Raw genomic sequence first — 14,417 nt, 5'->3', positions numbered from 1 at the left:
TTCCCTGGGGAGTAGGGGGTACAGAGCCAGACTGTGGCCTCGACCACGGCACCACCCTCCCCCCCCCATCCTCGGTCACTGCTCTGCGTTTGCTGGGCCCAGCTGGGCATCAGTCCCTCCTGGGCAACCTTAAGCCCATGTTCTCAACCCCAGCAGCAGTAGAGGCAGCCAGCCACAGGGCCACGGCTGGGAGGGTGCCTGGCTGGCCAGAGGGAAGCCTGTGTTCCATGTGCAGCCCGACCAGGCCAAATGCCGGGACGATGTCCATGCAAGCCACATCAGATGTCCCGCCCATGGCATGAGGCCATCTCCACTCAGGGGGCTGAGCCACTGTATGGGTCACTGAAGTTGACATTAGTGTGGTATCTGGCCAGAAGTCAAGAGACTTGCAGGGCAAGATCCCTGAGCTGCCAGCGTGGTCAGACCCTATGCTACGCTGGGGGTTGCAGGGGAGGGGGCCAGGGGGGCTGGGGAGATGATTGGAGGATCTTAGCAGAATCTCCTGATTGAAACTGCTGGGCATCCAGATGGAAAGAGACCTGCTGGGCAGAGGCAGGGGGATGGGAGGACCCCAGATGGACAGAAGTCAATGGGTACCCTAGAAAGATAAGGCTTTGTAGCCCAGGAAGGTCACTTGGGAGACCTGCTGGAGGGCCAGAAGCCATGAAGACCCTGGGGGTGAGGGCGTGCAAATGGTCACAGATATAAGGCTGGGCCAGAGTAGGGACTGCCTGCCAGGCCAGCTAGGGCTCAGGGCCAGGCATGCTCCCTCCTCTCCCCCCCCCCACCCACCCCCTCAGCCTCCCGCAGCCCGGCGGGGAGGGCGGGTGAGAGTTTCCGGCTGAGGACAAGGAGCCCATTGAGGCAGACAGCGGGGCTCTGTGCAGGGCCAGACCATCTTGTTTGTGCCTGAGGAAACCGGCTGGAGCTGTGCCTGTGGCCCACTGCCCCCTGGCCCTAGCCTCTGACCTGCATCAGCCACACCAAACGCTCGGAGCCCCCAAGTGTAATAGCAGTGGCCCGCGGGAGAAACACAGGTCAGAAGCAGCCCCAGACACAATGTCTCTGTAGCCAAGGGACTCCACCCTGTCTGTTCTGGCCCATCCTTCATCCTGGGCTGCCGGTGGAGAATGGGCCGAGGTGGGTGCCTAGTAAAGCTGATAAATAAATGATGGGCCGATGGACACAACCCGCCTCCAGCGCGGTCCCAAGAGCCCCACACCTCGGCTTCCAGGTTCTGCTTAGGTAGAGGACTCTGGTATGTGAGCGCCCACTGGAAGAGGTGACAGGAATTCTTGGAGGGAAGATCCTTCCTTGCCCGTGAAAGGGCAGATTGGAAGCAAGCAAAGCACAGGAGGAAAAAAAAAAAAAAAAAAAAAAAAAAAAAAAAAAAAAAAAAGGCACTTTAATAAGAAAGCTTTGGCCAAGCCCCTGCCGGGAGGAGCCCATCCTGGGGCACCCGGATGGGGCCAGAGCAGCCCTACCGGGGGCCTATAAATACATCTCCTCAGACCACTGGAGTCGCCCCTCGGATTCCCGCGGCATGTGGGGCGGTGGGAGGCCATCAAAACCAGCTCGACAGCTGAGGGGCCAGGGCTAGGGAGGCTGGGGTTGGGGGCGCAGGGAGGGGAAGTGGGAAGGAGGACAGGCCGGGCCCAGGGGACGCTGAGCCCCCTGAGGAGCAGAGACCAGCCCTCCTCCCCAGGCTCCAGTCAACCAGATGCCCTGGGGCCTGGCCAGTGCAAGTAGCCTTCGGCTACTGTCAAGGAAAGAGGCCTCTGGCCAGTGGCACCAGGCCCTGGCCAATGAGAGGCAGCCGAGGAAGAAGTGCTTCTGGCCTCAACCAATGAGAAGGTACCCCAGCACAAGTGCACTCTGGGCCAGTTCTTACTGGTCTCTCGGCCTTCGAGACCCTGGGTAGTCGGAGCTCTCAGCCAGTGGGAAGGGAGTCGCCTGCTAAGCGCCTGTCAGGCCTCAAAGAATGGATGGAATGGGGTCTTCCCGCCAATTGAGGAGCCGCCGCTGGAGCCTGAGCCAATGAGACGCAGCCTCCCGCCAGGCTGCTCCCGGCGAGGTCCCGGGAGGCCGCCGTGGCCGGGGCGCCGCGGGGCTCGTCGGGCGGGCGCGGAACGCGGGGTGGCAAGCAGCGCTGCTAAGCCTGGGGGACCTGCGGGCGCGGCCGGGGCCGTCGCCTGCTACAGGGTGGGCGCGCCCGCCCTGCCCAGCTCGCCTGCCGCTTCCCGGCTCTTCTTACGCGGCGGCTTCTGGATGGGGGTCTTTTTACGGGGGGTGTCGGGCGCGGGCACGGCGGCCGCCACCTTCTCGGGCCCCGCGGCCTCGGGCGCAGGGGACGCGCGGGCCGGCGAGGCAGGCAGCACCGAGCGCTTGGCTTTCTGTGGCGGCGCCGGCTTCTCTCGCGGACCCTGCGCGCCGGGAGCCCCTTCGGCGCGGCCCAGGCTGCGAGTCTTGTCGCGCAGCTCCGCGGCGAGCATGGAGGCGGCCTCGGGCGCGCTGCGCGGGGGACTGCCAGCGTCCGTGGGCTCCGAGAGGCCAGGGCCGCGACCCCGCGCCCGAGCCCTAGGCGGCGAGGGGGAGGCGAGGGCTGGCCCCTCCTCCGCCAGCCCCGGGGGCCGTGGCGTGGGGTCGCGGGCCCTGGGGCTGCCGGGCTCCTCTGGCCGCGCTGACGTGTCACTGGGCGTCCGTTTCCTCTTGCTGGGACTGGGCGCGGCCTCGGGTCCCGAGAGTGGCGGTGAGGGCGCACGGGCAGCAGCAGCGGCGCCGTGCTTGCCGTGGATCCAGGACACCTTGGGCTTGGTGGCAGGGTCGGGTGGAGGCGGCTTCCTGCGCTCGGGAGACGGCGAAAGCGACAGGCCCCCCGCTTCGCCCCGGGCCCGGGCCGGCCGGGCCTCGCGCCGAGCCACCCGCGCATACAGCGCCCCGCCAGGCCCTTCCACGCTCGACGCTGACCGCTCGCTGTCAGAGGACGCGGGGAGGGGAGTCGCCTCCTCTGCGGACGTCGGTGTGGTCACCGGCGCCGGGGATGACGCCAGCGCCTCGGTAGGGCCCGTGGGGGCCTCCGCGTCCCGGCTCTCGGTTGTGGTCTCTGACAAAGGAAGAAGAGCTGACGGTCAGGGCCTCTTCAGGGAGCTCAAAGTCCAGCCTTAAGGCAAAACCCTCACCTTCCTCCTCCTCTTCCCCACCCCAAATGATGCTCGGTTGCCCTGGCATCTATACAAGCTTTCAAAAGTCATACCAACCACAAACTTAGTTCTGAGCCCCCAGGGTGTGCTGCTGAGTGCTGAGGGGTAAGGGGGAACATTCCTGGGGCTGAAGCCACAACCTTGGCCTGGCCTCATACCCCTCCCCCACCACATTCCCAACCTGGGGGCCGCATCATCAAATATGACCCTGGAACACCTCCAATGGGATTCATTATTCTTCATTAAGAGATAAGGGCTTTTAAGGTTCAGAGAGTTTAGTCACCTGCCCAAGGTCACCCAGAGGGATAGCCAGGGGAGAAGAGAAGCCACAGCCAGAAAACCAGCCAGTCAGGCTCCTTCCAGATGACTGTGGGCCAAAACTTCAGGCAAAAGTGTGCCCCATATCCCATAGGCCATCAGCTCCTATCACCTTTGCCATCTCTGACCCAGGCCCAGAAACTCCTCTAGGGATGGCCTCCCCAAGAAGTGACTCTGGGCTGTGGCTAGAGACAGGAGAGCCCACCCACCTCCCCAGACCCTAGCCCAGTCTAGCTCTGAGCAGCACAGAACCCCACTCAGTAGTCTCAGCCAGAGCACGGAGATCTTTTCAACTGGAACATTTCACTTGCCTGGAGGAAGGCCCAAGGAGAGCCGTACTCACCCTCATGGGGTACGCAGTACACCGGGCCCTCATCAGTGGTGTCAAAGGAGGAGAAGGAAGCCCGGGAGGACCATGATGGCGAGGGCTGCTCCAGCCCTGACGGTGGCTCCAAGAAGCTACAGTTGAGTGTATTATCCAGGTCGTGATGGGCCACTGGGAAAGGAGGGAGGCACAGCTGCCAGGGGTCCCCACCCTGTCCCAGCCTGCACCCTCACTAGCCCTGCAACAAATGCTGGAATAACTAAGATCAGCCCTACCCTAAGACTGGGGGTGGAACAGGCAATTCAACAGGCAGAGGGACACTAGACCAGGATGGGAGAATGGTGGAGGTGGGCTAGTAAAAAAAAAAAAGAAGGGGGAACAACGTAGTCAATGGTGCCAGGCTAGTGTGTGCAGCCAGGCAACTGAACAAGGATGGGCTGAAGTGTTGGAAATAGAGGGCCAGAGAGAAACCCTGCCTGGGACAGATCATCAGGGCCTCTGAGCCATGTTCAGACCCTGCCCTGTAGGACTCAGGGAACCTCAAAGCACTTTTTCAGCCCAAATGTGCAGTGGCAAGGCCCCCCTTGGCTCAGCCCATCTCAGCAGGCTGAACCCTCAGGCCTAGCCTCCATGAACACAGACCCCCACAAAGGAGGAATCTCAGAGGCTGGCTGGCCTGTCCCCTTTTATGGTTGGGATGTGGGGTCCAGCCCCCACACTTTTGTCCATAGATCCCACTCTGCTGAGTGGGCCAAGGAGTTTTCTCAGCTGTCTCCATCTTTTTTTTTCCCAACAGAGAGAGAGAGCACAAGCAGGGAGAGCAGCAGGCAGAGGGAAGGGAGAAGCAGGCTCCTTGTTGAGCAGAGAGCCAATGATTCCAGGACCCCAGGATCATGACCTGAGTGGAAAGCAGACACTTAACTGGCTCCCCAGCTAGTTCCATCTTTACCTCTCAGTAGATGAGACTCCCCTTCATCATCGGAAACAAGATGATCCTGGTATGGATCAGTGCAGAAAGAGGGAGAGAAGCACCTCCCTCCCATCTGGAGACCTGACCAGGGTACAGGAGCCAAGGAACCAGCCTGCCCACCATCCAGAAAGCACTGCAGGGGATCCAGGCGGCGGGGGTGGGGGGGTGCTCCTAGTAGCAGGGTTTCCATGTACAGGTCCCACCTACCACCGCCGAGGCCGCCGCCGCCGCCGCCCCCCACCCCCAGCCGGCGTTCTCCTGCAGCTACCCACCAGGATTTACAGTGCACTCCTACAGATCGAAGGGGCTTTGCCCACCAGGATGTCTCCACACTCCAGATGCAATCACTCCCACCCACGGAAACAGGCCCAAACCTTCTCCCCACACCTGCCTCTACACCTAGGACTCCCGCCTTCCTCCCCCGGCTCGCCGGCATCAGAAGCCCCTCTTTGCGTCCCTCCCCAGCCCACCCACATCAGCACCCAAGGCCCCGTATGTCCTGCATCGGGAGGTGCTCCCCCAGAGACCCCGTGCCGATATCCTTACCTACGACCTTGGGCAGCTTCTGCCTCCGGAGCGGGATCCGTGGCAGCTTCATGCTGATGCGGCTGAAGCGACCGCACAGTCGCTGCGGCGCCTTCTTCCTCCCGAGCGTGAGCTCCCTGCGGGAGCCGGGCCTGAGTAAGGGGGCGGGGCCAGGATGGGACTGTGGGACCTCCGCGGGAGCCCTGACTCAGGAAGGGCGGGGCCTGGGCTAAAGTTAGGCTTGCCACACTCCCCCGCGGGGTGGGGCGGGGTCCTGGAGGAGGGCGCGCGGCGCCACCCACAGGGTGCGGCCCGAACTCAGGAGAGCGGGACCGCTTCTGTCCTCACCGGCGCGCCGGGTCCTTGCCGCGGCAGGCGCAGCAGCAGCCGAGCAGCGAGAGCAGCAGGCCGAGGAGCAGAGCAAGCAACGCACCCGCTCCCATCACGCCCTTGCGCTGGTTGGTCTCTGTGGGAAGGCACTGGGGTCAGCGCGGTTGCCGACACCCCTGGCATCCCCCTCAACGGGATGCCCCCCACGACTCACCTAAACGGCAGGCACCAGTGACTGGGTCGCACGAGTCCTCGTGGCAACTGCAGGCCTGGGCGCAGTCCACGCCGTGAAGCCCAGGCGGGCATGTCAGGTTACAGCTATGGGGGCACGGGGTCAGGGAGGGCCACAGCAGCCCTCCGTGATGCCCCTCGCCCTCGCCCCTGCCGCCAGCCAGCCCCGGTCCCAGAACCGAGCTCTCCACCTCTATTCTCTAGGGTTCTCTAGGGTTTGATGCCCACCACCACCACCGAGCATATACTGGATGATAAGTGTTTTGGAAAAGAATGTGCAACAGCACAACCAGTAGGATGGGATCCGGGGGACAGGACCTGGGGTCACTCGGCCTCAGCGTCCATTTCTGGGGCTGACTCTTGGGTGGGTGAGAAGACAGGCTGCCAGACCACTCATGACTGTAAGTGGAGGTCTCTGCACTTTCTGCACTAGCTGGGGGTCACCTCAACCCTGCGGTCCTCCGAAGCCCACTGACCACAGGCTGAACTGATTGCCAGATCCCGCCAAACGAGCCGGCTCCACACCACGGCAAGAAACTGCCCCCAAAGAGCCTGAGGGCTCTCCCTTGCTGCGGTAAGAGGACCTGGGCTGAAGGGCAAGCCTGGGTCTCAACCAGTCGGCCACCATTAGCAGCACCTGGGGGTCTGGCTGGATCCCTGGGACGTGTACTAACTCCTAACACCCAAAGGGGTCTCTGGCACTCACTGGGGCCCGTGGACGCCGGGGCTGCACAGGCAACGCCCCGACTGGAAGTCGCAGTGGCCGCTGCCGCAGTCAGCGCACACAAATGCACAGTCCTCGCCGTAAGTGCCATTGCTGCACTTGGTCTCGCACCTCGGAAACGCGGAGGAGGGGGAATCAGCGGAAATGGGGGCAAACGAACCCAAAGCTCATAGTGCCCTCCGCGGACAGCATTCGGGGATTGGCCTGGCGTTCGGGGAAGGGGAGCTGCATGCCTGGGGCACATTCGGGCACGGGCGGGTTGCTCACCGGTCGCCGATCCAGCCCGCGTTGCAGCGCGTGCATTTGCCAGTGACGTGGTTGCAGGCATGCCCGTCGCGGCAGGGCGGGCAGCGGTGGTTGCAGCCCTCGCCATAGAAGCCGGTGGCGCACGGCTGGTCGCACTTGGTGCCGTTCCAGCCGGGCTCACAAGTCAGGCAGCGGCCCTCGGCCACCGTGCAAGGCTGCTGGCCTTTGCACTGGCCGCATCTGGGGAAGGGGCGGAAGGCTAGGCGGGGCCCAGAGCCGCCTCACCCGCCCTGCCCCCGCTTCGGCGCCTCTCCCCGCCCCCCTCGCTCCCCCCAGTCTTCCCAGGTCGGGGGCCCGCGCTTACCGGCGGCGGCAGCCCAGGCCGTAGAAGCCGGCTGGGCACGGCTCCCGGCAGTACTTGCCCCGGTAGCCCGGCTCGCAGGCGCACGTGCCGTCCACAGGGTGGCAGCGGCCGCGAAAGCACTGGCAGTAGCGCTCGCAGCGCGCGCCAAACGTGCGCTCGCGACACTGGCAGCGGCCGCTTTGTTGCTCGCACGGCGACGTGTTGCAGGCGCACTGATTGTTGCAGCTGCGGCCCCACCAGCCTGCGTGGCACAGGCACGCGCCCGTCTGTGGGTCACAGCGCGACGTGGCGCTGCAGTAGCATGCGCTGGCGCACTGCGCGCCCCACCAGCCGGGCTCACAGCGACACGCGCCACTCCGCGGGTGGCACACGCCATGCTGGCACTGGCACGCATGCTCGCAGCGTGCGCCCCAGCGCCGCGCGTGACACGTACACTGGCCTGTCACGTCCTCGCACTGCCCATGCGGGTGGCAGATACACAGCTCTTTGCAGTCGGGGCCCCAGAACTGGCGCGGGCACTCTGCAGGGGCGGGCAGAGAGGGGTGTCAGGCCAGGGTGCTGGCGAGGGAGAGAGAATCCCGTCAGAGCCTTTCCCCAGTCCTGCTCTCCGCCTTTTGGGGCCCCTCCCCCATGCTGGATCCCGTCTCCGGGTCAGATCCCTCCCCATTCAACGGCCCCGCCCCACTGCCCAGCCCCCACCCGGGTCCTCTGCTCACTCGTGTCGCAGTTGGCACCAAAGTAGCCATGGCGGCAGCGGCACTCGCCCGGGCGCACGCACACTTCGTTCTCCGAGCACGTGGAGTTGCCCTCGCACACCGCTGCGGGCAAGAGGGGCCTGAGCTGCCGCGTGCCCTGCCCCCACACTGTTCCCTCCTCTCCGTGTCCCTGCCCGCTGCCCAGGTCCCCAGGGTGCCCCACTCACCGACCCCACACTCGTCGCCCTGCTGCCTCCAGCCAGCGCAGCACGCAGGCTCCTGGGAGCTGCAGGCAGAGAAAGGACTCCTGAGCCCTAGCTCCAAGCCCCAGTCCCTGCTAGGACTCCCCGGCAGCCTCCTCCCGACCCCCCCCCCCCCGGAGGTGGTTATGGAGGCCCTTGGAGGCCCTTGGAGGCACTGATGGAAGTTCAGGTGACTCCCAGCAAAGAAGACTGACTCCAGCCCTGCGCAGCAGACACTGGGAGGCAGCAGAGGGCACACCACTGAGGGATCTAACCTCCAAGAACTTCTCAGCCCCCTCTAGGAGGGGTCTTCCCTCCCCATTCCACCAAACTCCTCTGTGACACCACCCCTCCCCAACTAGGCCTGAGGAAAGAGCCCAGGTGTCTCAGAAGGGACTGGGGAGAGATCCATGAGTCTCCAGGAGCTACTTAAAGGTGGCATTGATGGTGGGGGGGACCCTGCCAGATGGGTGTCAGGATCTAGATGTGACATGACCTGGCCAGCAGGGACAGGTAGAGCCAGAGGGCACATATGGGTACCCAGTTGGCACGATGGGCAGCCTCTGATAGAGGTGTCCATTCGGTGGAGGGGCAGGGCACACCCAGGGAGTCCTTCATGACAGCAAGGAAAGCAAAACGTGAGGGGTCCAGCGCACCAGGGCAAGACTTGGGATGGAGGGAGGAGATTAGAACACCCACTTATGTGTGTGAAAAATCTTGTTTTAATTTTATTTGGTTTTACAAGGTACGTCGTGTTACGTCGTGTTATCTCTGCAGGAGGTAAATAACTTATGACTCTTGCATTTCAGGGTAGTATTTGTGCCCAAATTCTGGGCACCAAAGTCTGCAGGCCCTGTCAGAGTGGTTGGTGCCTACCACTGGAGAGTGTGTGCGGGGCCAGGGGAGCCAGTGGTTTGAGATGGAGTGTGCCCGGATTTGGGGAGCAAAGGAGCCTGAGAAGGAAGAGACAGACACTCAGGCTGCAGATTCATGGATCCCGTCAGACCTAGAACTTCGCCCAGATCCTAAAGGCACATAGCAGCCATTCGTGGTTCAAAGGAAAAGGAATGTGTTCCTTCAGAAGGGTCTGATCTGAACACCTGAATGTGGTGTTGGAAGGATGTTGGAAAGAGGCCTGAGACCCTGGTGGGTGGAACTGACTGGGAAGGGAAAGACTGCAGGTGCCCCTCAAAATGCCGCCTGCCCGGCCCCCCAGGCCCCAGCAGAGAGCATCACCACACCCTGCATGGGCCCCACCCAAACAGTTTGATTCTCCTTCAGGCCAAAGATGAGGAACCTAGGGAACAGGACCCATGAAATTCTGAACTGCAAGAGGGTGGACCCATCTTCTTTTCTACAAATCAAACAGGAAACCAGGCGCGAGAACACAAAGCAGGCTTGGCCCCCACCGTGGATTCCAGCCACCGGACTCGTGGGTGCCGATCTGAGGGTAGAGCCAGATCTGCCAGCCTATCACCCTCCCGCCCTTTCTGCCTGTTCTGAACACAGGTCTCTGCGTGGAGAGCCTCTGCTGCTGTCCCTCCTGTAGGCAGTCTTGCCAGATGGCCAGCTGGGATGATCCTAGAAGCACTGACCACTTTCTGCCCTGGCCATATGGCTCTGTGGTTGGGCGTCTGCTTTTAGGGCCCCACAAAGTTGGATTTGATTCCTGTGTGACTTTGGGCCCAGAACTTAACCTCTTTGACTTTCAGACTCCTTGTTTGTAGAATGGGGTCCAAGGGTTTGGAGGGAGGATTAAGAAAGCGAAGATGTCAAGTGTTTGGCTCCAACTAAGAGCTCAGCCCAAGGCTGTACCCTGCTCTCCAGCCCATGCTGTGCACGTTCCCTGGTCCCACCTCCCCGCCAGCATGGCTGGCACCTACGCCCCACCCAGCAGAGCAAACACCCTCTACCCTGGGCAGGACGGAACACACGTGGGTTCAACAAGAACATGAGGATGAGACTGTGGGACGGCTGCCTTTCCTTCTGGGAGGGCTGGCAGAGGGGGCCAGGCTGGGGTCGCAAGCCTACCCTCTTAAGAGCTTACAGAAGTAGATGAGGAGAAAAATGGCCTGGCCCAGGGGACAGTTCCCACACTTGAGCTCTAAGTTAGCTCTAAGTTAGCAAGACCCAGGGGAGCCAAACCACAGGCTGGGCCAGGCCCCTTAGCAAGCATGCCTTGCTTTGGGCTGTCCCCTCTAGAGATCATTGTCATTGTGGACACAACTGCCCTGATTCAAACCGTGTGACCTTGAACCTGACCATGCCAATGCAGCAAAGCAGCCTGGGAGAACTGCTCACTGTGCCAAAGTCCCCATTCTCTCTCCGATCCAGCCCAGAGGCCCCCGGCCTACCATGCCACTTGGGATCCCATACTTCCCTGTTCTCCTCCTTCACCCCTGCCCCTGGACACCCCTCCTCTGGTTTCTGTCCCCCTCCTTGGCTCTGTCGTCTCCTCTCCTCTTGCCACTCCATCAGGAAGCTCCCCAGGGCCCATCTAAATGAGGTGCTGAAAATGCTCAGAGCCCCGCAGTGGGGCCCACCTCCTCAGCCTGAATGCCTAGCCTCCCCCACCTGTAGCCTTCCGCATCTCAGGGAATGCCATCCTTCCAGGCTGGGAGCCTGAAACCCCAGAGGCCTCAGCTCTGCCGTGACGGAGACAGCACACACCTGATTCGTGGAGAAACATGCACCCTGCCTTCCAAACTGGATCTAGGATGGGGCGAACCACTTCTTGGACTACTCTGCCCCAGCCTTGTGAGAGCCACCCTCATTCCGCCTGGTTTTCTCCTGACTGACTTCCTACCTCGTTCCTCCTTTTACCTTCCTGAGCCAAGTTCATCTGCCACCTGGCAGCCAAGCCTATTCAGATCCCACCCCTCCTCTGTGCATGGGTTCCCATGGCCCTCAGAGCAGTGGGCAGGCCGGCTCTCATTCTTTGGCCTCTCCTCCACCATCCCTCTCCCAGGCTCTGCCCAGGCCCCAGGGCTCTTTTCTGGGCTTCCAGAAGCCCTTGGCACTTAGAGCCTTGCCCCCAGACACCGAAGGGCTCCACCTTCCCTCCTTCAGATTTCTGCCCACTCACCACCCCTCAGTGGGTCTCCCCAGATCACTCTAAAGGATACAGCATTCCCCAACTGAACCCCTCCTCTGCAGCACTCGGAATGTCAGATGACTTGCTGTAAGTCTCTTCCATTGTGGGGACAGCAGTATTTATCTCAGCTGATGTTATGGCTGCACCAACTACAGGCCTGGCACACACAAAGGAGGTGCATGGGATTTCACGGGCTAAGTGTATGTTCCCCTCTTCGGTTCTCCTGCCATTGGGGAAAGGAACCCCTGGAGATGGCCTGGACCCTGGGTGGGCGGTGGCCAGAGGTGGCTGTCCTTCCCATAAACCAGCTCGCCACTCCATGAGTGGGGTGCCACAGCAACAACCCCATTTGACAGAGGCAGAGACAGGCCCAGAGAGATTAAGAGACTTGTCCTGGTCCGCACGGGTGGGGAGAAGTGACACCAGGATCGGAAACCCAAAGGCGGTGTCTGGGTTGCTGAAACAGGCCGCCTCGTGGGGAGGTGCCCGGGCAACCGGACGCGGGAGCGAAGGGTTCAGGCTCCCGACAGCTCGAGCCTGTTGCCACCGGATCCCCCAGCACGGAGCCCCATCGGGGAAGGAGGGCTGAGGCGGAGAGACAGGGCCCGCAGCGATCGCGCCCTCCCCCTCTCCAGGCACGGCCCCGCCCGCCACTGCCACTGCATTCCTGGGGCCGGGGAGGCCCGGGAGGCGGCGGCGGCGTCGATGTGAAGCAGATGGCTGGCCAGGCCGTCCCCCGCCCCGGAGGCGGGGCTCGCAGTGGGGAGGGGTCTGCGCGCCTCGGGATCCGAGCTCGGAAACCCCGCGCGGCCCCTCGCAGCCCCTTGTCTGCGGCGACCGCCAAGCCCCCGGACGCGGCCTCCCAGGGCCCTGCGGCTCAGGACGCCCCGACGGGACGCAGCCTGGGGCCCTGTGGCCGCCTCTCCAGCTTCCCGCCCGCCCGGCGCCCCGCCCGCCCCTACCGCCCGGGCTTGAGCCAAGGCACCCCCACAGGCCGGCTCCTTGGCCCCGGGTGGAGATGCCCGTGACCTCGCTGTGGCCTCTGACATCCGACCAAGTCCTCGGACTCCTGCGCCCACTCCTAGCGTCCTGTCTTCCACTCTTTTCCCTCCGCACAAGGTCTTCGGCCCGCCGCTCTCCGACCCAGTCTGCCTGCCCACTGCCTGTCCCACGCTGGCTTTCCCAGCCGGCACCTCGTGGAGTCCCACGTCTGCGCGGCCCCTCCGAGCACCCAGTATCCCCACTCGGGATTTCCATATCTGTCGGACCCCAGTGCACGTCATTGTCCTCTCGAATCCTGCTTCTGGTCCACTCTGAGCGCAGGCTCCTCAGTGCCCACCTCTATCACCACCCTCTTCCCACCCGCGCCTATCTCTAAGACACAAATTCTTCTTTCCGAGTCCCGCCAGCCTCAAGATTTGCCGGCTCCCACCTCTCAGGAGCTCTACTCCATCTCCACTTGACTCTCACCCTCCCTGCCGGCTGGAACCACACTCGCGCCCGGGGCCTTTGCAAATACCCTTCCATCAGCTTGGAATGCCCTTACCCAACTTCTCCCTACGCCTTCTCAACCAGCCCAAGCGTTCCTTTTTCTAGGTCTGAACTCTCAGACACGGTATGTCACCTCGGGGTGCCCACTGCACTCCGTTCTCTCCTCGGCTGACTTCGCGTCTGGGGTATCCTCGGATGCACCGTCGTGGCCCGGCGCCCAGGCTCGGCCTGGAGACGAATCGGCGAGGGCGGCGGAAAGGACTAGAGCGTTTAGCTTAGGAAAGCCCCGGACGCCCCCTTCCCTCGGCCCCTAACGTCCCCCTCGGCCCCTTCTCCCAGCCAGGCCGGGCTCCTACCCGGGCGCGCGGCACACGTTGCGGCCGCGCGGGTTCAGCTCCTGGGGTGCCGCGGAGCCGGGCAGCAGCCAGAGCAGCAGCAGCAGCAGCGGCGGCGGCAGCAGCGGCGACGGCAGCTTCCCGGCATCCCGGCGCCGCGCCGGCCCGGCCCCCCGGGGCCCTGCGCCCTCCATGAGGCGCGGGGCAGGCGCGGGGCAGGCGCGGGGCGGGCGCGGGCGCGGGTGCGGCCGCAGCAAGAGCGGCCGGAAGCGGAGTGCGCGGCCGGGCGGGGGGCGGCAGGAGGGGCGCCGGGCCGGGCAGGAAATTCCACATCGGCTCCCTGATCCCGGGCCAGCCGCGGCCGGCCAGGCGGCAGCGCCCGCCCCGCGCGCCAGACCCCACCCTCCGGCCCCGCCACCGCCCCTCCGCGCGGCCCCCGCCCCCACGCGGCCGCTAGCAAACTTGGGGGCGAACTTGGAGTAGGCCCGCGGAGTTTTGGGAGAGGGAGGGGCCGGGGCGAGAGGGAGGGGCCGCGGCGGTCCCGCCCAAGGAATCCCCTGCCCCCGAGCCTTTCCCCTGCCTTTCCAGACACCCACCAGAGAAGTCACCCCCGCGCGCTCAATGCGCGGCCAGGCCCGGGGCGGGAAAGAGGGTGGGGGACGAGAACGCGACGCCCCAAAGCTCCCCCGGCCCGCTGTGCCTCGGAACCGGCCGGGGAAGAGCGGTCCGAAGACGCCCCAGATCAAGGCCGCAAACCGGCCTCCGCTGCCCCCCGCGAAGCCCTCGCCCTTGTAGAGCTGGGCTGTGGTGTTGGCTCCTCAGGCTCACTTGGGTGCAGTTAAAGCCTGCAGAAGACACTCGAACAGAATGCTTGAGGGGTCGCCTCGGGCTGCACCTGAGACCTCGGCAAAGGGTGTCTCCGCAGAAGGTAGAATGGCCCAGCAGTGGGCTGTTCGTGGAGGGAAATGCAGATGGGGGCAAAGACAGAGGAGGCGGGAGTACTCCAGGACTGAGAGACCCTGCAATCCTCCTCCAGTGATGAAAGGGGAGTTTGGGAGAGACATTCTACTTGAGAAGGCTGTTGGATCACCAGAGGTAAAAGTCCAGAAGGTGGAGGCTTGGAGGATCCTGCCTCAGGAAGAGTGGGGTGACAGCATAGAGCAGCGCAGGGGCAGTGGGGGCAGGGGAGCAATGTGGAGAGGAACAGGGCAAAAGGGGACCGGGAGGAAGAACTCTGGGCCTGGGGAACCGAGGAGTTGGCAGTGGTCTGGGACACAGACCCGATCCCAGAGACCATGGAGCGGCAAAAGGTGGGCAGGCTGGGGTA

The 14,417-nt window shown here is 63.5% G+C and overlaps 1 protein-coding gene across 1 annotated transcript; it reads right to left on the bottom strand.

Moving 5' to 3' along the window:
- Positions 1-1,388: 1,388 nt before the first annotated feature.
- SCARF2 (scavenger receptor class F member 2) lies at positions 1,389-13,449 on the bottom strand. Its single transcript, XM_004742904.3, has 11 exons — positions 13,112-13,449; positions 8,156-8,214; positions 7,950-8,051; positions 7,234-7,753; positions 6,891-7,109; positions 6,606-6,734; positions 5,883-5,986; positions 5,687-5,804; positions 5,360-5,475; positions 3,862-4,014; positions 1,389-3,103 (listed from the first exon to the last, which is right to left on the bottom strand). Exons 1-11 carry the CDS (start codon positions 13,282-13,284, stop codon positions 2,196-2,198), a joined length of 2,601 nt encoding a protein of 866 aa, XP_004742961.3. The 5' UTR covers positions 13,285-13,449; the 3' UTR covers positions 1,389-2,195.
- Positions 13,450-14,417: the final 968 nt, after the last annotated feature.

The sequence above is a fragment of the Mustela putorius genome, unplaced genomic scaffold (assembly GCF_011764305.1).
Source record: "Mustela putorius furo isolate JIRA1106 unplaced genomic scaffold, ASM1176430v1.1 tig00003858_pilon_pilon_pilon, whole genome shotgun sequence".
Classification (NCBI taxonomy): domain Eukaryota; kingdom Metazoa; phylum Chordata; class Mammalia; order Carnivora; family Mustelidae; genus Mustela; species Mustela putorius.
Note: the sequence above shows the minus strand (reverse complement) of the source record. Positions and strands in the feature narration are given on the sequence as shown.